At 34.5% G+C, this 21,586-nt stretch overlaps 3 protein-coding genes across 5 annotated transcripts in view; 1 reads left to right on the forward strand and 2 right to left on the reverse strand.

Moving 5' to 3' along the window:
• The window catches only part of LOC111698020 (ras-related protein Rab-33B), a 3,947-nt gene extending 1,972 nt beyond the window's left edge, over window positions 1-1,975 (reverse strand). Inside the window, exons 1-3 of the mRNA XM_023468237.1 lie at window positions 1,671-1,975; window positions 1,350-1,503; window positions 95-424 (exon numbers count right to left, since the gene is read on the reverse strand). Of these exons, the coding sequence (XP_023324005.1) occupies window positions 95-424; window positions 1,350-1,503; window positions 1,671-1,842 (656 nt within the window). The 5' untranslated portion in view covers window positions 1,843-1,975. The remainder of the gene's footprint in view (window positions 1-94; window positions 425-1,349; window positions 1,504-1,670) is intronic.
• Window positions 1,976-2,155: 180 nt separating this feature from the next.
• Window positions 2,156-5,570, forward strand: LOC111698018 (organic cation transporter protein). Its single transcript, XM_023468235.1, has 3 exons — window positions 2,156-3,771; window positions 4,648-5,088; window positions 5,289-5,570. Exons 1-3 carry the CDS (start codon window positions 2,186-2,188, stop codon window positions 5,473-5,475), a joined length of 2,214 nt encoding a protein of 737 aa, XP_023324003.1. The 5' UTR covers window positions 2,156-2,185; the 3' UTR covers window positions 5,476-5,570.
• Window positions 5,571-21,192, reverse strand: LOC111698017 (serine-rich adhesin for platelets). 3 transcript variants are annotated; one of them, XR_002764448.1, is made up of 22 exons: window positions 21,100-21,192; window positions 20,920-20,969; window positions 20,292-20,359; window positions 19,732-19,832; window positions 19,101-19,193; window positions 18,512-18,576; window positions 17,431-17,497; window positions 16,863-16,930; window positions 16,600-16,696; window positions 15,586-15,676; window positions 14,282-14,414; window positions 13,437-13,513; window positions 13,132-13,332; window positions 12,374-12,460; window positions 10,201-10,792; window positions 10,014-10,120; window positions 9,386-9,433; window positions 9,057-9,324; window positions 8,329-8,441; window positions 7,471-7,660; window positions 6,071-6,130; window positions 5,571-5,844 (listed from the first exon to the last, which is right to left on the reverse strand). XR_002764448.1 is itself a non-coding variant. In XM_023468232.1 (20 exons), the coding sequence occupies exons 3-20, from the start codon at window positions 20,354-20,356 to the stop codon at window positions 7,582-7,584; spliced, it is 2,352 nt and encodes a 783-aa protein (XP_023324000.1). In that variant the 5' UTR covers window positions 20,357-20,359; window positions 20,920-20,969; window positions 21,100-21,192; the 3' UTR covers window positions 7,040-7,581. The 3 variants fall into 3 exon arrangements, 2 of the variants coding, with proteins under 2 accessions (XP_023324000.1, XP_023324002.1); XM_023468232.1 differs by lacking the exons at window positions 5,571-5,844; window positions 6,071-6,130 and having other exon boundaries at window positions 7,040-7,660; XM_023468234.1 differs by lacking the exons at window positions 5,571-5,844; window positions 6,071-6,130 and having other exon boundaries at window positions 10,201-10,789.
• Window positions 21,193-21,586: the final 394 nt, after the last annotated feature.

Below are 21,586 nucleotides of genomic sequence, written 5' to 3' on the forward strand. Positions count from 1 at the left end.
CGAGATAGTGGAAACCAACGCTAGGGTGTACAACCCTGGTGTGATTAAAAAACTGAATCGAGAATCAAGGATTGTAATTAAAATTATTTCAAACCTGATCAGGTGTTTCCCGGATTTCAGTTTATGCGCCAAAGTGAGGAAAATTGACTCAATGTGATCACTTTGTGAATCGTCTTTGGCACTTGTCTCGAACAGCGGCATTCCGCGGTCATCCGCCCATCTTTGTGCATCGGTCGTGCTGACCTCGGTCCCGGCCTCGTCACACTTGTTGCCGACGAGGACCCTGGGAACCTCGGGTCCTATCCCGTGGTCCTCCAGCTCTACCAACCAGTGCTCGAGGCTGATTAAACTCGCTTTGCTCGTGACGTCGTAAACAAGGACAATGGCTTGAGCTCCACGATAGTAGTGATGAGTTACCGACTTTCTGGGAAACATCAACAGTAAATTCAAATAAAAAGAAGCAGTTTACGAAATTGGAATGGGCCCTTCTTTTTCAGATTCTTAAGAACAATTCAGTTCTTTCTATGAACAATTCAGTTCTTTCTATAAATACCAATTATTAAAAAATCTTTGTACAATCTCCGAATTCGGTTGTGATAGAAAGTAACTCGTTAAAGTTTAAAAGAAAACAGCCAAGATTACAAACGAAAAAAAACACATTATCTTCGGCCGTCGTTTAGAACATCAAAAGCTTATTTTTCAGAATCCCCTGAAAATATTTTCCCCCAGAATTTATTGAGGGCTTTATTGACTGAATAGGGAAAAAATGAATGATTTTTAGAGGAAAATAAAGGTATGATCGATTGGACTAACGTTCGTTAAGATTAATGTTCATTTGGACTTACGTTCAATAGGACTTTAGTCTTTTTGAACAAATATTTGTTCTATTGAACTTATTTTTCTAATTACCTCATCAAGTTTTAAGTATTTTAAGACAAAAAAGGACATGACGTAATCTTAATATTTGTGGGTTTGGTTAAGACAATTTCTGGGCCGAGCGCTGAGGTTAGGAAAGGCTAAAGTTTATTACTGAATTTTTGGAGAAAAAAAAATATTTTTTTTCGTTCATATGTACTAATGATCAAATAGACTAAAAGTCAGTTTGTTAACAGCTGACTTTAGTCCAATTGAACGTTAGTACAATCGGCTCTCAGGCCAATCGATATAGCATCAAAATAAATAAATTTATAGGTAATACGTATGAAAAACCTTTTTATCCCCCCCTCCCCCCCCCGATCCTGAAAATAGGGGGGTAGGGGGGAAACTCTTAAATTATACACCCTTGGCCTTGGAGAAATACTTATGATATTATCTAAAATCCAAGATTTAATGAATTTAGTTGTCCTTTCCTAAATCTCTCCTGTCCCGCTGTGTCCCACAATTGAAGTTTAATTCTAGATCCTTCTAATTCTAAAACCTTCTCCCGGAAGTCGAGACCTATCGTCGCTTCTGTGGAGACCGGAAATCGGCCGGCGCAGAACCGGAACGATAAACAGGTCTTCCCTAATAAACAGAAAAACTAATGAAAACGATTCAAGAAATAATAATTCTCTTCAAATATTGTTTAATAGTTATTATTACAAAACATGATTGAAGTGTCATTTTCGAATACGACATAAATAATTTTAAAAAATCTAATATTTCATGATTAGTAATATTATTATTTTTACCTACTCCTGACTCTCCGAGCACTATTATTTTAAAGGAAACAGGTTTATCAAATTTCTCTTGATTCTCCTTGTCCATTTTAGAGCTTTGTAGGGGTTTTTGAAGTTCATTCTGTTGAAATCTGTCGCCTGAACTCCCGCTAGCAGCAAATGCTACTTTTTCAACATTGTCCATTGCATAGTCTATAAATTGCTTTGTTTCTAAACTTAAAAGGTAAAATAAATTTTGTTTAATTGGCTTTAGCGATTATAATTTCCTATGTAAAGTTTTTAATTTACTAAATTACTTTTGCTGTGTTGTCGAAAGACCTGCGCATTTGCCGCGTCTTACAAGTTTATAAAAATCAATAAATTCGGACAAAATATAATTAATCAATGAATCACGGAAAGATCTCTTTATTAATTAGGAAGAAAAGATAAGTGAAAAGAAGAGAATGTATTATAGAGAAGAAAAATAATAATTAAGTTTAGAAAATGCGCAAACGTTTTCCGAAAAATGCGCCATTCAGAGTATTAAAATGGGCGATGAAACCAGCAAAATAATTGGTCGCTTTGGACCATGGCAGATAAGATTGATGTTAATCTTGTGGGCACCTCCTCTTCTGATGGGTTATCACTCTAGTTTACAGTACATCACTCAGTTAAATCCAGGGGCGGCAATCTGCTATCCCTCAGAGTGCCAAAAGATTACGCCGTCATTTCAGGAAATAATTCAGAATAATAACATTACAAAACGAGTTTTCCAGACACGAGATTTTAGTTCGTCATTCTCTCCGCTGGGAGAGGTCATTGTAATCCGAGTTCCCGATCATTGCAGTATTAACAAACCTATTCCTGATGAGAACGGCCTGTGTAGAATGATCAAAAATGTGACAAAGGGTGGAGATTTCTATCAATGTACCACCAACTCGACATACGAATATAACTATGTTGGACTGACGAAGACTGTTGTTACGGAGTTCAATTTGATCTGCAGCAGGAAAATTTACTTCCAACTTCTCAAATTCATCCAATGCATCGGAAACGGGGTCGGAGTTTTAGGTATTGGTGTCATCTCTGATAGATTTGGAAGAAGAAACGCAATAATCGTCTCAGTCTTAATCACAATTGTATCTTCTATTCTTGGGTCCCTGATGCCCGAGTTTATAAGTTATTCAGTGATTTGGTTCTTTATGAATGCTGGTCCAGCAGGTTGCTACTACGTTGCATTCTGCTACTCCATGGAGATGATTTGGTCAAGTCGTAGGTTTTCTGTTTTCTACTGGATTGGTCCCATAGATCTGGTAGGAATCCTGTATCCTTTACCCTTTGCCCTCGGTCATGCTATCTGCTCAATCTCTGGCTTGGCGGTCACAAATCGTGGATGGCGGGAGGCCCAGCTCTATTTTACAATCTTCACCCTGTGGATACTTCCATTTGTTTACTATCTAGTCCCTGAATCCCTACGATGGCTTTTGATGATGAAGAAATATGGAAAAGCCAAACTCCTAGTTAACGAGATAGTGGAAACCAACGCTACCGTAGAAGAGATAGCGGCCATAAAAGAAATTGAGAATTTGAAAAATTTGACAACAAATCTGAGAGCAGTTGCACGAGAAGATACAAAGATTGCCAAAGGGTTGGAAACGGGAACTGAAGCCAAGCCAGTAGATATGGCTTATTCTGAGACATCATCTGGGACGACTTCAATCTCTGAAGAGATTCCAGAAAAAGAATTGAATGGGAAGAAAAACTGGAAAATAATAAGACGGAGGCACAAAGAGGCCATTTCGAACTTGACGAGATCTGGAGCTAAATTCTTTACTAAAGTACCAAAACCTAGTGAGAGTGATGAGAGTTCTGAGGATGAGATTGATGATCAAGGCATAGCATTTGTTCCACAAGCTGCTGCTGATCCTCATGCATCTGATGATCTTGAATATCTGCATAATCACAGTGTGATGTACACGTTCACTGACATGTTTGGCCCCTATCTGAAGTACTATACTGTCAACTTTCTCTTCCTTAGTATTGGTGTTTGCTACACCGACTTCTGCTTCGATACAGTCATGGAACTGATCTTCAGCTCTTGGTCTCCTTTATTCGGCAATGTTTTCAATTTCAGGCAAGTATTTTTTCAGTTTAAATTTATAGAATTAAAAGAGTTAATTTACAAGCTCTTATTTATTTCAGATTTAAATTTGCACAAAGGATCTGTAAGTGAAATGTCCATGATTAGAGCGCATGCAATGTCCGATATAATGGTACCCCTGAAACCTTAATCTGGTCAAAAATGTTTTCTGACTCAAAAAATGCTTACTTTTGATAATTTCTCTATTATATTTTTAAAGCAAGAAATTCGCAAGTCATTTTTGAGGAGAAAACGAAAGAAATAACCTTTAATGTGAACAAAAACATAGATAACTATATTATCTGATTCATACTTGATCAGACAAAGCTTTCAAGGGTACCATTGTAAATCAGGCATAGTCATCTTTGAACGGAGGGCCACATAGTCTTTATGACAGAAAATTCTCAAGAACTGACGAGTGACGAGGGTTAACCCAGACCGAAATATATTTTCAATAAAATGTGAACTAACATCTACTTTTTTCCTCTACAGAGGTTTGGTCCATTCCCCCTTAAGTCCCTTTAACTATAATTAGTTAGTGATAATGTAAATGTTGGTCGATTTGAATTATTGCTATTCATTACTACAGTATGACCCATTAAACTGTGGAAGAACAGAACGACGGTATTTCTCTGATTATATTTAAGTTTATGGAACCATGAAAAACAGTAATATTTTACTGTCTACGCCGATCCGTTTCGCATACGCTGTTTATAAAGCTAGTTTTTAAACCATTTGCTTTTTGACATGATAGACATAAATACATGTAATAATGCTAAAATATAGTTTTTCTATTCTATAGCTTTATGGGTCTCTCCGCAGTTTCTATATGTTTCTTTATCCTTACATTAAGAATTTTCTTTAATTCAGATGTGTATCCTCTATTATTGAAATACCAACCTATCTGCTGGTTTTGTTGGTGGTGGGAAAATGGGGCCGAAGACCTCTTCTTGGCTTCCTCTTGTTTGTGGCAGGATCAAGTCTTATTCTTCTCTCCATCACAGATAGACATAGAACAATTCTCTTCTTATTAGGGAAAGCAGCGATTGCTGGAGGAAATGCTTTAATGCATGTTTCAATAATGTTGCTGTATCCAACATCGATTAGAAACCAAGCTTTATCACTTTTTGTGTTTGTAGCCTGGGTTGCTAGTGGATGTCTTGAACTATTTATTCAGTATTGTGTTGGGAGTGGAGGAGGACAAGAGCTAAATTTTATCCTTGGAACACTGGGAATCCTTAGTTCTATGACAGCTCTGTATTTACCAGAAACCATCAATAATCCACTTCCAGAGACTGTAAATGATATCAGGTATAATATAAAGGAAATTATTCTAGGTAAGAAAGACATTTTTATGATTTCACTGAAGTTATTTACTTGATGCAGTGCTCTCCAAAAAGAATGAATCTTAGATAAAATTATTTATCACAAAAAGGTTACAAATACAAAGACCCTTGTCGTCTAACCTTGAATTTTTTCAACTGATGAAATCCATTCTAATCATATTTTAGGTTTAATACAAAGAACACAGATGATTCCTGTTGTAAGCTTGTCTCCTACCATGAAAGATATGATGAATATTACCCAAGGGTAGGACGAGCTAAACCATATCCCCAAGATTATAAACAAAGATGGGCACAAGCTTCAACACAGAAGATTAGAGAATACAGAACAATCAAGTTTGGAATCAACATTTGAACATTTGTAAACCCCAGGTTTACTACTCAACCGAGTTTGATGTAAATATCTAAATTGTAAAATTGTATGAATACACAATACACATAAAAAGAATATGAATAGAAAATATTTTATTAAAACTGAAACAGTATGCTTCACATGATTATATATGTACAGTGTGATACTATATTACAGTAATTGAGATATAATCCTCAAATTTATTATTATTACATAAAATTTCTTTTATTTCTGATTCAAGATTAACACTATACAGCCAATACTAGACATTTTTAAGTGTCAATTATCACAGACCTAATTGGAGTCGATTGTGCAATCGCAAATAAAATTTTCAAATAATGATAGCCCAGGAATTACAAAAGCACTGGTGCGCTGTGTAAAGTGATGAGAGATTTTTTTGGTTATTTTGTTTACGCTCAAGGATTTTTGAGGCTCCACAAAATCCATTTCTTTAAATCAAAATGAAATATTTGTTCGTTTTCCTTTTAGCTACATTTTTTTTACATTTTAGAACAAAAATTAAAATATTGCCATTTTGAACTAGTTCCTGTCAGTGGAGCCGCTTAAAAGTAAAAGCCTTGAATTTTAAAAAACTAACCAAAAAAATCTGTAGCAGTTGAGCTGTGTAGTGTGTATGATATAATTTACAAATAATACACTGGTATATATATATAGATTATTATAAATACAATGGGACAAGAGGCTTTGAAATTTTTCTCTAAAAATTGAGCTTGGAATTTAAGACTAAAACTGCATGTGTGTGAGGCTTTAAATGTTACAAGTTTCAAAGGCAATTAAAATTCTGTTTAAGTCAAGATTCAAACGTTTGTTTGACCAACAAAAATATAAAACAAAATGTGAAAAACGCAAAAATAGATGTGATACGTAGAACACTCACACGTTGGCAAATAGTTAAAGTTAAACATACTACGCAATTTTCTTTTAAAGTTGAATGCAAATATATAAATATATTTTATTCTGGAGAAGGGAAACTGCCGAAAGTTTTTATTGCAAATTTTTAAGATTAAGTTTCAAAGAATGAATATCTGTAAAAACATGATCGATAAGCAGTTAGGACCCTTTTAAAGAAAACACCCGATTTTCTACCCATCACCATTAAAACACTAAGTATCTTTAATTAAAGATATTTACAATAATTTGACTTCAATTTTCTTGCTTTTTACAAGGAACTTAATCTTCCATAAACTTAGACAACATATGACAATTATGGAATTCAATAATAGGGACTGTAAGCGTGTATTTAAGTGACCCTCCATGCAAAGATGGCAATGCCCGATTTACAACGGTACCACCATTGAAAGCTTTGTCTGATTAAGTATGAATTAGATATCAATGTTTTTGTTCCTTTAAAAAGTTTCTCTGCGAAAGTGACTTGTGCATTTCTTGATTAAAAGAAACTTCCGGAAATAAACACTTTTCGAATGTCTTCCACATTTTTATCAGATTAAGGTTTGTGTAAGGGTACTGTTGTGAATCGGGCATTGCCATTTTGGTATGAAGGGTCACTTGAAATGACGCTTAAAAAATGGTAAAAAAAAAGAGTAAATCGAAAAAGAAAATATATTTTCTTACAAAACTCTCAGCTTTAGCAAAATGGGAATTTTCATCATTTAATCTATTCTCAGCCTAGGTGTAATCTTGGGCACCACTAACTGCTATGATGTAATGCCCTTGGATACACAACCAATAACTTTTGTAGAACCTTCTAACATGCTTCACCAGTGGTTTGTAATAAATATTTTCCAATGACCATTTTGTCATATCAAGGCTGGATGGAAATAAATCCTCACATAAGGACGGTTTATAAAGAAATAATCATTTTTTAAGCTTCAGGAAAAAGAAAATCAAAGTTAACATTAAATTGCATAATTGATACTTTAACCCAGCCAGTGAATTCTTTCCATCCTCCGTCCTAATAATCGTTGATTTGCTTTGAATGGGGGAAATGGGGAATGTGCCTTTGCCAAAAATACACACCAGGTTTTTAATGAAATTGTTACATAAATTTGTTTGTAAAAAATGTTAATTTGATACAGTTGACACTGGATACTAACACTCAGCCAGATTTTATAAAACTTCATAAGTCCTTTAAAAATCGTCGTCCAGTTGACTATAGCCGTCATAGCGGAACACTGAGTCCGTCAGCAGAAACTCTTGATCTCGTTGCCTAAAGATATTAAATGCATTAGGCATAAAAGTTTAAGATTAATTAACAGGGATTGAACTAGGTTTGGCAGTTTGACCTACTTTTAAAACTTACTCCAGCTCCCGGTACCTTCAGGGTTACCCACAAAAGATGAAATTTACAGACGACTGTACGGATTTTGAAGACGACTAATTAAAGGACTTTATTCGTTGATTGGAGACAGAATGTTTAATTTAACCTTGAGATCGTCTTATTTTAATGCTTTCAGGTCGTCTTTTCAGTGTGTACCTCTGTAGCTCAACTACTTGGCGACATTCATTAATTCCAAACAAGGGCAACTTAATAAAATGAGTTCAATTAGCTCCATAAATCAAAAGTTCTGAGCTTAACTCTCAAAAGTGGGGATTAAATCGCATTTGTAAAATTTTGGCGGATATCAATTTATCAAGATCAACTCATCCTGTCAATTCAAAAGTTCTGAGCACTAAAAGATAATTGAAGTCTGCCATTTTCTATATTTCCTGTAGGAGAACGCGAAGCCAAAGTAAAAATTTGACATAATTTAAGAAACCAAATGTTTAGAATAATTTTTTTGATTAAACTTCTTCAAATATGGCAAGTTTTGACCCTAACAGAAAATATAGTCAAAAAACAACCCAAAAACAACTTAACAAAAAGCACATCCCTACCTGTTGTTTCTATATTTCCTGTATGCGAAGCCAAGGATGAGTAGAAGAATAATGGATCCAGATACACCCAGGAATACACCAGCAACCTTAGAGGACACACGACCAAACCCAGGCTAAACAAAACTTGATTATTTTTATTCTTACAAATTTTTTTCTCCTTTAGTCTTGATTTAGTAAAGTCATTTTGAGACTGAAGTTCGGAAGTGAGAAGGCTCCAAAATATTATTTGAATTTATTAATCAATAATATCAGGAAATGAAGACAATAAAAGGTTTCAATAAATATTGACTAATACAGACAGTTTAGATTAATAGGTAAACATCAAAATTTCTAAGTACAACTAAGCAAGGACAGATTAGGAGGAGAAAACTGAGGAAGAATAAATATCCAATTAAAAAAAGGCCGCCTAGCGTTATGAGTACATAATGAAGCTGGTGGACTGCTTATGATGTAGCCGTTTATCCCTGGGCTACACTAGAAGTAGGGACAGACAATAACTTAAATACCTATCTCGTGACTAATTTCGAAGAAGCAGCCTAAATATGTCTTTTGTCTTACTCTTATGCTTTATATATTCTAATTAATCTTTGAGTTAACTTTAATCAAATCCTGAGAATTCATTTATCAAACGGTTGAGAAACAATAAGTCGAACTATTTTATCCGTATTTAAAAGTTTTTAACTCTGGTACCTCCTGTGCTCTTTTAAAATATTAAACGTTTAACTTACATCAACAGGTTCGGAGAGTACATCTCCATTATCTAGAAATTTGTCGGAGGCTTCTTCATAAATCGTTGTATCCTCCGAAGTAGCAGTGGAGGTTGTTGTTGAAGAGGTGGAGGTTGTCGAAGAAGTAGTGGAGGCTATAAAAGCATAAGGTGGAGAAGAGTCAGGTGCTGAGGACGCAGTGGTGGTAGATGGTGTAGTGGATACAGGTTCAAGAGAGGGAATTGAAAAACCAATATTTAGTATACTCTCACTAGTAGAATTCAAACACCTTCAAGAAAATAAAAGTAAATAAAAATCTTTGGTATATATTTTCTTAATGAAAAACTTACGTTTTGACGTCTTCAAAAACTTGAAATTTGATGGAACACATATGACCCCTGAATGATATTATATTCTATCAAAGATTTTAATGCCGTTACCAACTACGAATAACGACGACAACAAACTGATAAATATCACGACTTCTTGAAAAAATAAATCAAGAAAGAACTCTCGTCAAAATAAAAATTTTCGAATCAAATATCTTTGCAACCTCGTCGAGGCCTTTTATAATTCAAACTAAGAGTTCTGCTTGATCTAATAGTAATATTTTAAGTAGTTTTAAAGTTGCAACGATATAGGGATTAGAAAATTAGAATATGAGAAAAGTTATCATTTTCTTCAGCAAAGAGATCATCCTCTATCTCCTCTAATAAAAGCTCTTCGTTCGTTCATGTTCGATATAGCTGGCAAAACGTCTGAATTTTTTAAAGAAACCCCTGGGTACCCAGACGGTGACATTTTTTTATTACACGGGCAACATCGTGATTTCAGACAATACGCGGGTAAACGGTGGAAGTACCTATAAGTAACCTTGACAACGCCGGGCACTTCAGCTAGTTCTTATTAAATCTGAATATTAACAGTGAACTACTGGACAGGGTGTGCAAATACACTGATAGATAGATAGAATATTCCCTGAAGCAGACTTCATCACAAACTCCATCTCCTATTAGATGATCTACAGTGTTGTGCAGGTAATACTGGTTAAACATACTCCTATTCTCCAACATATTCTGGTAGCCCTAGACCGGTTAAACAGTTAAGGTTTTAGGTTAAGGTGTTTAATTGTGATAATTTTTCCTGTAATTAAAAAAAAATTTACCTTTGCCATTTCAGAAGCAGATAAGTCCTTGATATTAAAAGCGTCAGTAGCGTTGTAGAGCAGAATAAATTCAGCTGACATTGCGTCTACTAGTGCTGCATCTGCGTCAGCTGTTGCAGTATTTCCGTCTATTGTAGCATTACCTGCTTCAGCAATTGCGTTATTTGCGTCTGGTGTAGAAGTGGTGATATTTATTTGTTTAGCATCAGTCGTTGAATTTTCACCAAGGTCTCCAGGTAACCGTGATTTTGCGTCAGAGGTGGTATTTTTGGATGAAGTAACGTCTTCGGGTGTTGGGTTTTCTCCGATATATCCAGGCTTTTTTGATTTTGCGTCAGAGGTGGTATTTTTGGACAATACAACGTCTCTGGGTGTTGGGTTTTCTCCATTAAATCCAAGCTTTTTTGATTTTGCTTCAGATGTGGTATTCTTGGATGGAGTAACGTCTCCGGGTGTTGGGTTTTCACCGTTATATCCAAGCTTTTTTGATTTTGCGTCAGAGGTGGTATTATTGGATGTTTTTGGGTTTTCTCCGGGATAGCCCAGAAGATTTTTGGAAGTAGTGGGCTCCACTAGGCTAGCCTTTGTGCTGCTGAAAAAATACCAATCATTTGAAATTGTACAAACTGCCCACGTAAATTTAAACAACCCCCAAATCATAGAATTAGATTTCCAATCCACATCGGTTCACTTTAATCTGAGTAATAATGAGGAATGTATCGTAGTTTAACAATTCTAAACCATGATGAATTTTGAAAATTCAATTTAAAAAAGAAACAACAATTTTCGGACAGAAAAAATGGAAACGTCACGTTTGCCAACACGAATGTTTAAAGGGCCCCATTGTTACCTAGCCTAAAGTAGTCTGGCTGCCTACAGTCACTTTATGTAAATAAGTTACCTATCCTGAAGTAGGCTGGCTGCCCTACAGTCCCTTTATGTTAATAAGTTACCTATCCTGATGTAGGCTGGCTGCTCTACAGTCCCTTTATTGTAAGTTACCTATCCTGAAGTAGGCTGGCTGCTCTACGGTCCCTTTATGGTAAGTTACCTATCCTGAAGTAGGCTGGCTGCCCTACAGTCCCTTTATGGTAAGTTACCTATCCTGAAGTACGCTGGCTGCTCTACAGTCCCTGTATGTTATGTTACCTATCCTGAAGTAGGCTGGCTGCCCTACAGTCCCTTTATGTTAAGTTACCTATCCTGAAGTAGGCTGGCTGCTCTACAGTCCCTTTATGTTAAGTTACCTATCCTTAAGTAGCCTGGCTGCCCTACAGTCCCTTTAGTTACCTATCCTTAAGTAGGCTGGCTGCCTACAGTCACTTTATGTAAATAAGTTACCTATCCTGAAGTAGGCTGGCTGCTCTACCGTCCCTTTTTAAGTTACCTATCCTGAAGTAGGCTGGCTGCTCTACAGTCCCTTTATGCTAAGTTACCTATCCTGAAGTAGGCTGGCTGCCCTACAGTCCCTTTATGTTAATAAGTTACCTATCCTGAAGTAGGCTGTCTGCCCTACAGACCCTTTATGTTAAGTTACCTATCCTGAAGTAGGCTGGCTGCCTACAGTCCCTTTATGTTAATAAGTTACCTATCCTGAAGTAGGCTGGCTGCCCTACAGTCCATTTATGTTAAGTTACCTATCCTGAAGTAGTCTGGCTGCCTACAGTCACTTTATGTAAATAAGTTACCCATCCTGAAGTAGGCTGGCTGCTCTACAGTCCCTTTATGGTAAGTTACCTATCCTGAAGTACGCTGGCTGCTCTACAGTCCCTGTATGTTATGTTACCTATCCTGAAGTAGGCTGGCTGCCCTTAAGTTACCTATCCTGAAGTAGGCTGGCTGCCCTACAGTCCCTTTATGTTAATAAGTTACCTATCCTGAAGTAGGCTGGCTGCCCTACAGACCCTTTATGTTAAGTTACCTCTCCTGAAGTAGGCTGGCTGCCTACAGTCCCTTTATGATAATAAGTTACCTATCCTGAAGTAGGCTGGCTGCCCTACAGTCCATTTATGTTAAGTTACGTATCCTGAAGTAGGCTGGCTGCCTACAGTCACTCTATGTAAATAAGTTACCCATCCTGAAGTAGGCTGGCTGCTCTACAGTCCCTTTATTGTAAGTTACCTATCCTGAAGTAGGCTGGCTGCTCTACAGTCCCTTTATGTTAATAAGTTACCTATCCTGAAGTAGGCTGGCTGCCTGCTCGAACTGTTGAGGACTTTTACTCAGCAGAATATCAGAGAGAGGTCCCACCATTCCTTCACTAGACAATAATACAAATGAGATAATTACATCCTTTAAATGAAGATAAAACTAATAAATACGCTGACTGTCCCTTTAAGAAAACTAATATAGGAACTGATCACTAAACTCAAACTCTAAGTTTCTTATTCCTAAATCTTTGCAACCTGACGGAGTTTAAACTTTGATTGTTTCATCTAGTAGACTTATTAGTTTGAAATATAAAAGGTAGACGACACCAGAGATTGGACTGTATGAACAGCAAGAACCAGTTAAACTAGGTATTGCTAGTTCAACTAATTCTTTAGAACACTCTTGCACATTCTAGTTCAATTATCCATACCTAGTCCAGCTATCCGTACCTAGTTCAGGTATCCGTACCTAGTTCAGCTATCAGTACCTAGATCAGCTATCCGTATCTAGTTCAGCTATCCGTACCTAGTTCATCTATCCGTACCTAGTTCAGCTATCCGTACCTAGATCAGCTATCCGTATCTAGTTATATAGTTCAACTATAATTGCAAATCTATTAATTCCACCCTCAGGATGCAAAGGTATAAAAGAAGAGTAATAAGTTTCTTTCTAGATAAAAGATTCTAAATTATTCCTTCAAACTCATGCCCGATCAAAAAAAAAGTTTGGTATTAATAAACCTTGAAACTTTTTCCTAAATCATAAGTTAGGAAAACTTACTTTTCTGTATCTGAAGGCGGTAAACCGTCTAGGAATGCGGGAGAATCCCGTCTCCTTCGGTTCAGTGTTCGTTTTTTTCGTGGAGAGTCTCTTTTTTCCCGTTTCTGGGTTACAAGGGCAATACTGTCCGGTCCAGGGGTTGTAGGGTTAATCAGGTCAGTGTCCAGGATTGTAGGGTTATCCAGATCTTTACGACGAGACCTTAAACAAAAGATTTTTTATAAAACTTTTTTCGGTATTTACTTTACAAAAAGGAGAGGAGAAAAGTCTTTCAAGTAATATAGGAAATAATAAAAACGAATTACTTTTTATCCTGGTCCGCCAGGTTAAACTTCTCCAGGTCTAATCCAAACTGAGAGTAATCCTGTAAACCACCACCATCCTAAACAAATGAGATATTTAAAAAATTAAATCTTCTTGCATTTAAATTTTTTACAATAGAAAGCTAAGCTAGGAAAGTCATTATTATAAATAAATATATAAAGACTAAAGAGAGAAAAATAGTATTAGAAGAAAAAAATTGATTCAAACATAAAAAATGTTTTTTTTGTCCTTTTTGTGGCGTGTATTTTCCCCCCATTTAACCCTAATAGTTGATGGCCTCAGGAATAGACAAAGTCAAAAATATCTTCGCAAAAGCATCTATTTTATTATATATTTAAAAATATAAAAAAGTATTAAAGCACATATCAAGAATGTTATAAAAAAATTAGAATTGTAAGTAATGTTTTCATTTCCTTTCCATTTAAAAATATTAAAAAAAGTATTAGAAGCACATATCATGAATATTATAAAAAATTAAAAATGTAAGTAAAGTTTTTAGCTTCTTTCCGTTAAAAGTTTCTCGGCAAAAAGTTACAATTTTAGTTTCATTCTAGTCTATCATTTAGTTTTATGCTAGTCTATCATTTAGTTTCATTCTAGTGTATCATTTAGTTTCATTCTAGTCTATCATTTAGTTTCATTCTAATCTATCATTTAGTTTCATTCTAGTCTATCATTTGGTTTCATTCTAGCCTATCATTTAAACCTCGAAAATCGACAATATCTTCCACATTAGCGGCCGAGCTATCCCCCACCCCCCAAACGTATGTCATTAGGACGGCCTTTGTTCGTACAAGGAACGTACTCTGCTACTTTAAGTACTTACATTTAAGTAGAAAAGACGAAGGCCTGGGTTGACTCCGATTGGTTTATTATGATCGTAAAGGAGCGGAGTTCCACTTGAACCTAGATATCCAACACCTCGCACATCATCATCTCCACTCCGACTCACGAACAATCTGGAGAAACAAAATTCTAATTTATTTCCTAGATCTGAGATGGGAACTCTGGTATCGTGGATATCAAAACCAATGCTTGATCTCAATCTTTTGTTAATCTGCAGATTATTTTAATCTTTATACGATGCCCCCCGGCATGGTAGTTGTACTCTGGAGGAATAACTGATATGAAATCATAAGTGCCCACAGTGGATATAGAGATCTGTGATTGTGAGTATCCAAATCAAAAGTTCCCAGCTCTGATCAGGGATAATCTATCTATAAATATTGCCTGTTATTGGCTTCTTTGGAGTCAAAACGGCTGAACCCACCGGGCCCAATATTTTGTGATAACTCAATTGACCACAGGGAAGGAGTTTGTCAAAATTAAAATGTTGCCAAAAATAGATGTTGATTTTTTTGTGGAAGTTCCTCAATAAGACAGAAAAATCAGCGAATTTTAGTCTTATGATGAACGAATAAATAGTGGCGGGTCAAAGCGCAACATTTAAAAACTAAAATTGTAATAAGAAAATAAAGCTGAAGCGCTCTAAAAGATGAAATTTTTTTTGAAAACCGGAAATATTCCCAGTCTGACAAATATAAATTATTAACTAGCAAAGGACCTATATAGTCTCCTAGAGAATGTAATAACTCTTGTAATAATCCAGGGACATAATTCTAATCCAGGGACAGGAAACTTGTAATAATAGAGGGGCATAATGCTAATACAGGGACAAGAAACTTGTAATAATAGAGGGACATAATTCTAATCCAGGGACAGGAAACTTGTAATAATAGAGGGACATAATGCTAATACAGGGACAGGAAACTTGTAATAATAGAGGGACATAGTTCTAATCCAGGGACAAGAAACTTGTAATAATAGAGGGACATAATTCTAATCCAGGGACAGGAAACTTGTAATAATAGAGGGACATAATGCTAATACAGGGACAGGAAACTTGTAATAATAGAGGGACATAGTTCTAATCCAGGGACAGGAAACTTGTAATAATAGGGGGACATAATTCTTATCCAGGGACAGGAAACATTTTCAAATTATTTTTGTCTTCATCAGGGGCGTAGAAAAGGGCGGTGTGTGGCCCAAAACAGGTATTTATATATATATATTTCAGTTTTTGACTTCACATTTTATAAAGATATTTTACTGCCGACATATCATTCTCACCTGAAAGAGTCCGTGTGTACATGACCATAAATATGAGCTTGTATCTTCTCATGTACTCCCGGCTGTACAACCAGACTGACATACCTTTTCTCTAAAATTGTACAAAAATTTATAAACCGAAATAATACATGAGATTTAATAACAAATAATTTCACGACTTTATATTTTACGTTTTAGTTTAAAATTTATATTTATTATTTATACTTTACTCGTGAAATTCGCGAACTTTTTTGTTATTTTTATTTTGTAAAAATATAAAATGCTCACAGAGAGAGCCAAAATTTAAAGTTTTAAACAGAAGATGGACACGAAGCGCCCTAAAAACCTATTACAATGAATTCGACTTAGACAGAATATGTAGTTATGCGGACATTGGACATATTGATAATGTAGAACTAATGAAGTAGAACTAATAAGGATGCTCTAATGTAGTTATGCGGACATTGGACATATTGATAATGTAGAACTAATGAAGTAGAACTAATAAGGATGCTCTAATGTAGTTATGCGGACATTGGACATATTGATAATGTAGAACTAATGAAGTAGAACTAATAAGGATGCTCTAATATGATAAGAACGCACATTGTAAACGCACTTCAAGGAACTGTAAGTGTAATTTCAAGCTACCCTCCATGTAAAGATGACATTACCCGATTCACAACGGTACCCTTAAAGGTTTTGAAGGTTTTGTCTGCTGAAGAATGAATTAGATATCAATGTTTCTAATTAAAGAAAACGGATTTTTTTCAAATGTGGGTATTTCTACTGAAGTGACTTGTGCATTTCTCCTGAAACATCTGCAGGAAAACGTAAGATGAATTATCAGAAATAACTAATTTAAAACCTAAATTGCATTATGTGTCACTTGAAATTACGCTTACAGTCCCTTTAGCACGCTATTGAGGAGTAGTATGACGCACATACGTGTGACATTCATTCATAGATATAGAATATGGATATATACCTAACATATAAAAATACAAAATATATTTATATTGAATTTGAACCAACCTATCTGCTCTCCAATCCCATCTTTTGGAGTATTGAAGAAATTAATATTCGGAGTTCTTTCGTACACACCAGGCGGTACATGAGCTACTATGTACACCTGTACACCCACAAAATATTCAATTTGTACAGGATATCTTTCAACTTGGAATTAAATTACATAACACATTGTTATTATAAGTGTTAAAATTGTATTTTTTGAATTTTCAACATTAAACAAAAAAAAGCTTTAAGACAAATTTCACATTTTTTTTTGAATATTTTTCCTTCTCATTCTCCAGGGTATCTGTCAGAGTTTGGTTTAACCAAGATATTTGATCACAGGGGTCAGAATCTACAAATCCAACAATTCTCAATAGAGTTTAGAAAACCAAGTAAAATATGTGTACACACTAATTTATCAAAAACATGTTTTAATTGATTTTATTATGCTCCCACCCCTCCCCCTTGATACACCCACCCCTCCCCCTTGATTTCGAAGATAAAATCCTTATCAAAAACAGTTAACCCGCACAAGCTTTCAATTCTGCACATTTCTCAAAGGATGAAGAGAAATATGTAGAATTTAGTTGTTTAGATAGCGTGGAGAGCTGATAATAGAGTCTGAAATATAGCATAGACTATACTTCATGTCCTTAAAGGGGTTCACTCTCGCAACTAGAAAAAGTCGAGATTTTAAAATTGAATTGGAAATAATCTAAATCCTCTTTAATCTGTGGGTTTGATGACAGCAAAATCTATTCATTTAGCTTTCTTCTTGTTCTCTTAAATAAATAAATAATTTGTTTCTCTACATATATCGAGATTTATTGAAGTAATTGTTGAAAAAGTTTCCTGTGAAGTTGACTATGTTGTTGTAGTAGAGATTAGTGTTCAGAACTATAAACTTCAGCGCATTTTCCTAATCAATCAATCAATCAATCAATCAATCAATCAATCAATCAATCAATCAATCAATCAATCAATCAATCAATCAATTCCTTAATATTCATTCATCCTTCCTTTAATTCATCCTTTAATTAATTAATAAATTAATTCATCATTTCATTCATCATTTCATTCATCATTTCATTCATCATTTCATTCATCATTTCATTCATTCATTCATTCATTCATTCATTCATTCATTCATTCATTCATCCTTTCATCCTTTCATCCTTTCATCCTTTCATTCATTCATTCATTCATTCATTCATTCATTCATTCATTCATTCATTCATTCATTCATTCATTCATTCATTCATTCATTCATCCTTTAATTAATTAATAAATTAATTCATCATTTCATTCATCATTTCATTCATCATTTCATTCATCATTTCATTCATCATTTCATTCATTCATTCATTCATTCATCATTCATTCATTTATTCATTCATTCATCCTTTCATTCATTCATTCATTCATTCATTCATCCTTTCAATCATCCTATTCATTCATTCATTCATTCATTCAATCATTCATTCATTCATTCATTCATTCATTCATTCATTCATCCTTTCATTCATTCATTCATTTATTCATTTATCCTTTCAATCATTCATTCATTTCAGAGAAAATATTCTAATTAAAATATTTTGAAATATCAACAGTAACATTATGAATCTTCTTTTTTTGAACAGATCACATCAAATCATGCACAAAAGGGGTTCATTGACCATTAGATAGACTTCCCTTTCTCTACTTCCGTTTACATGAACAATTAGAATTTTTGTTCAGTCGTATTCCTTTTTTTGTTCAATAAGAGTTTGGACATTTTACAAATAGAAGACACAGAACAAGCAGTTAAACCAATATTTCGATTAAGATAGCAGTTTTCTCAGCACTTAACTTCCCAACCCTTTTAATAAAAGTTTCCCTGCAATTATTATGTTTTAATTACTCTACGTGTATTTTGAAGAATAGTTTAAATTACCATAACATTGATTGTCTTTGTATAGTATCCACATTTTAGGAAAGTATCTTTGCTCGCACCCCCTCCTAAAAAATCATAATATTAGATAAAATAAAATATAATCATGGACCGAAATTAATGATTTTGAGTTAGGTCGATGAATTGCCATCTGCCGATTCAAATACTTTAATGTGGTGCAGCAGTGGAATTTACATCTGTAGAAGATAAACAAATCTTTAAACACTAATTCAAGATACGTAGTTGAATTGTCTCTAGACCTGGCAAAAATTCATTAAATCCGGTCTCAGATTCACAAGATCAAAATGAATAAAACTGAGATAACCGATTGATCATAATAAAGACTGTATTGATCAGTATCTTACCATCATGATCCTTGAACCCTCCTTGATCATAATAAAGATTATATTGATCAGTATCTTACCTAAATGATCCCTGAACCCTCCTTGATCATAATAAAGATTAGTATCTTACCTACATGATCCTTGAATCCTCCTTGATCATAATAAAGATTATATTGATCAGTATCTTACCTACATGATCCTTGAACCCTCCTTGATCATAATAAAGATTATATTGATCAGTATCTTACCTACATGATCCTTGAACCCTCCTTGATCATAATAAAGATTATATTGATCAGAATCTTGATTGTAGGAATCAGCTGGGTATGAATCATGATTCCCTGGATTAATATTTTTCAACAATAGATTTATTTTAAAACGGAGATGGTAACTTTTGAATAGACTGAGCTATGTTACTTAAGTCTAGTTTGCTGAGTTAAACTTGCTATCCACCAATTGAAAGATTAAACGAAGCATCCTTTTGGCAATCTCTACCATTAAAAGTTTGAGATTTGGTTCACAAGAGTATCAACAACAAAACATGTAATTTTTCTTGAAAAGTTAATAATTAAGTCTGAATAAAAACATTAAAATTCATTTTCATAGTTTTCAAATAATTTTGATCGTGAATCCTCGTCTTTATCAATACAATGAAGACGTCTTTTGATTTATCTTTATCTTCTAAGCGTTAAAACAGCTTAAATACACATAAACATGGAAACAAAAGAAGCTGTCATTTAGCAGCTTTCTTTAGTTCACTTGTAATTTGAAAAAAAGTTTATAGATACAAACATAATTAGAAAAGTCGTCTTCATTGTATTGCTATGATTGCCGACCACTGTATTTAAATTTTTTAAATTGTTATTATTGAATAATTTCCTAGAGCAGGGATGACAGGAATATCTCCAAACATTCTTTTCAGTTCAGAGAAAACAAAACTTGTCACGTTTGTTATATACGGATAGTTAGGAGACGGGTCACTGAACAAAAAGAAGAAATTAAGAAAATGCTTTTATCGTTGCAAAATGTTGTCAAACAAACAAACAATCAACCATCATTCCGTGGAAGTCAGGGCTGAGACCTCAACATTGTTCAAAACAAAAACATAAATTAAGGGACTGTTACTTATTTCAAGCGAGGGGAAGTAGTAAGTACAATTCAATTCCCTTCAGTACCCTTAAATCTTTATTTGAGCTACACACAATGATGAATAATATTGTCGTTTTTTAATCGGGAAAACTGTGGAATTCTGAAATTTCCATCTGTCTTCTTTTGCATAAATCAAAATGTCCCTTTTACAGAGAACCAAAATTGAAAATGATCAGTCGGACCAGCCATGATATACATGGAAAGTCTCGTGAATTTAAATCTACATTTTATTTAAGCATGACATTTTTTGACTGATGTTTAAGACATGATGAGTTTGATTAAAAACTTACTCCACATGTGGTCCGTTATCTCCGGTCCAGACTACAAAATCAGGATTGGGTTCCAGTCGTTTCATCGCCTAATCCAATACCAGAAAATTGACAATTATACAAAGAAAAAAATGTAAAAAAGTATCAAAGGAAAGTTTTGAGTTAATGATTTAAGATTCATCCAGTTTTTCAAATTGTCAAAACTAATAATAATCATAAATAAAATTTTCTTTTTAAAACTAGAAAAGCTCAATAAATACAAGATACAAATAAGGTGAAGTAGACACAAATAAGGTGAATTAGACACAAATAAGGTGAAGTTGACACAAATAAGGTGAATTAGACACAAATAAGGTGAAGAAGACACAAATAAGGTGAAGTAGACACAAATAAGGTGAAGTAGACACAAATAAGGTGAAGTAGACACAAAAAAGGTTAGGTAGAAACAAAAAAAGGTTAGGTAGACACAAAAAAGGTTACATAGAAACAAAAAAGGTAACGTAGACAGAAAAAAAGTTAGGTAGACACAAAAAAAGTTAGGTAGACACAAACAAAGGTAAAGTAGACACGAAAAAAGTGCAGAAACACCAACAAAAAAATGAAGTAGACACAAAAAAGTGAAAAATAAATTCTGATAATATCTGGTTTCCTTGAAGATGGATTTGACCAGGATTAAAGGAGCATCACAGTTGTAGGTTCCTGGACAATAAAAAATAAAAAATAAATTCAAAATTCAAAAACACTTTTTAGAGGACACCCAAAAGCAAGGTACTGTTTTTATCATATAAAAGTGTATGAGAAGTTTATTTTAAACATAATTAGTTTTTACCTGATTTACTGAGACTGAATTCTCCAGACCTCAGAGTGGAATTGTTTCTAAACAAAATTCAATAACAAAAATAGGACACAACAATTGAAAAATAAAATAATTCTGGTGTACTTAATGTTGGACGACGGGCATGCTATTTAATCTGCCTAGTAGGTTCTAAAAATCAAGATTTTCCTGGCGTTTTCATAAATATGAAGTTAACATTATTTTAATCCCATTCTGAACATTCTTTGACAATCTTTAGCACTTACTACAGGGGGATATATTTTTATATAAAATAAAAATCTTATTCTAGGCCCCCGGTGCCCCTGGGTGTAGGGGGGTTAGAGCTGTTGTACGCTTCCCCGGCCCGGTACAGAGCAGGTGTACTGTCAGCTGTTGCGTACTGCGGCCCTAGTTGGGCCGGTTCTCAGGTAGTATCTTCAGTCTACCTTCTGATTCTGTTGGTGTAACACATATGTTTTACACAATTTATTTTACAATAATT

This window comes from Eurytemora carolleeae, unplaced genomic scaffold (assembly GCF_000591075.1).
Source record: "Eurytemora carolleeae unplaced genomic scaffold, Eaff_2.0 scaffold153, whole genome shotgun sequence".
NCBI lineage: Eukaryota > Metazoa > Arthropoda > Copepoda > Calanoida > Temoridae > Eurytemora > Eurytemora carolleeae.

Excerpts from the sequence above, each read along its gene's own strand:
- LOC111698018 (XM_023468235.1), top strand. The coding sequence starts at position 2,186 with ATGGGCGATGAAACCAGCAAAATAATTGGTCGCTTTGGACCATGGCAG. Across the intron at positions 3,772-4,647 it reads GGCAATGTTTTCAATTTCAG|ATGTGTATCCTCTATTATTG; the intron begins GCAAGTATTTTT and ends TCTTTAATTCAG. Across the intron at positions 5,089-5,288 it reads GAGACTGTAAATGATATCAG|GTTTAATACAAAGAACACAG; the intron begins GTATAATATAAA and ends ATCATATTTTAG.
- LOC111698017 (XM_023468232.1), bottom strand. The coding sequence starts at position 20,356 with ATGAAACGACTGGAACCCAATCCTGATTTTGTAGTCTGGACCGGAGAT. Across the intron at positions 14,415-15,585 it reads GTACACACGGACTCTTTCAG|ATTGTTCGTGAGTCGGAGTG; the intron begins GTGAGAATGATA and ends TTGTTTCTCCAG. Across the intron at positions 12,461-13,131 it reads CCGCCTTCAGATACAGAAAA|TGAAGGAATGGTGGGACCTC; the intron begins GTAAGTTTTCCT and ends ATTATTGTCTAG.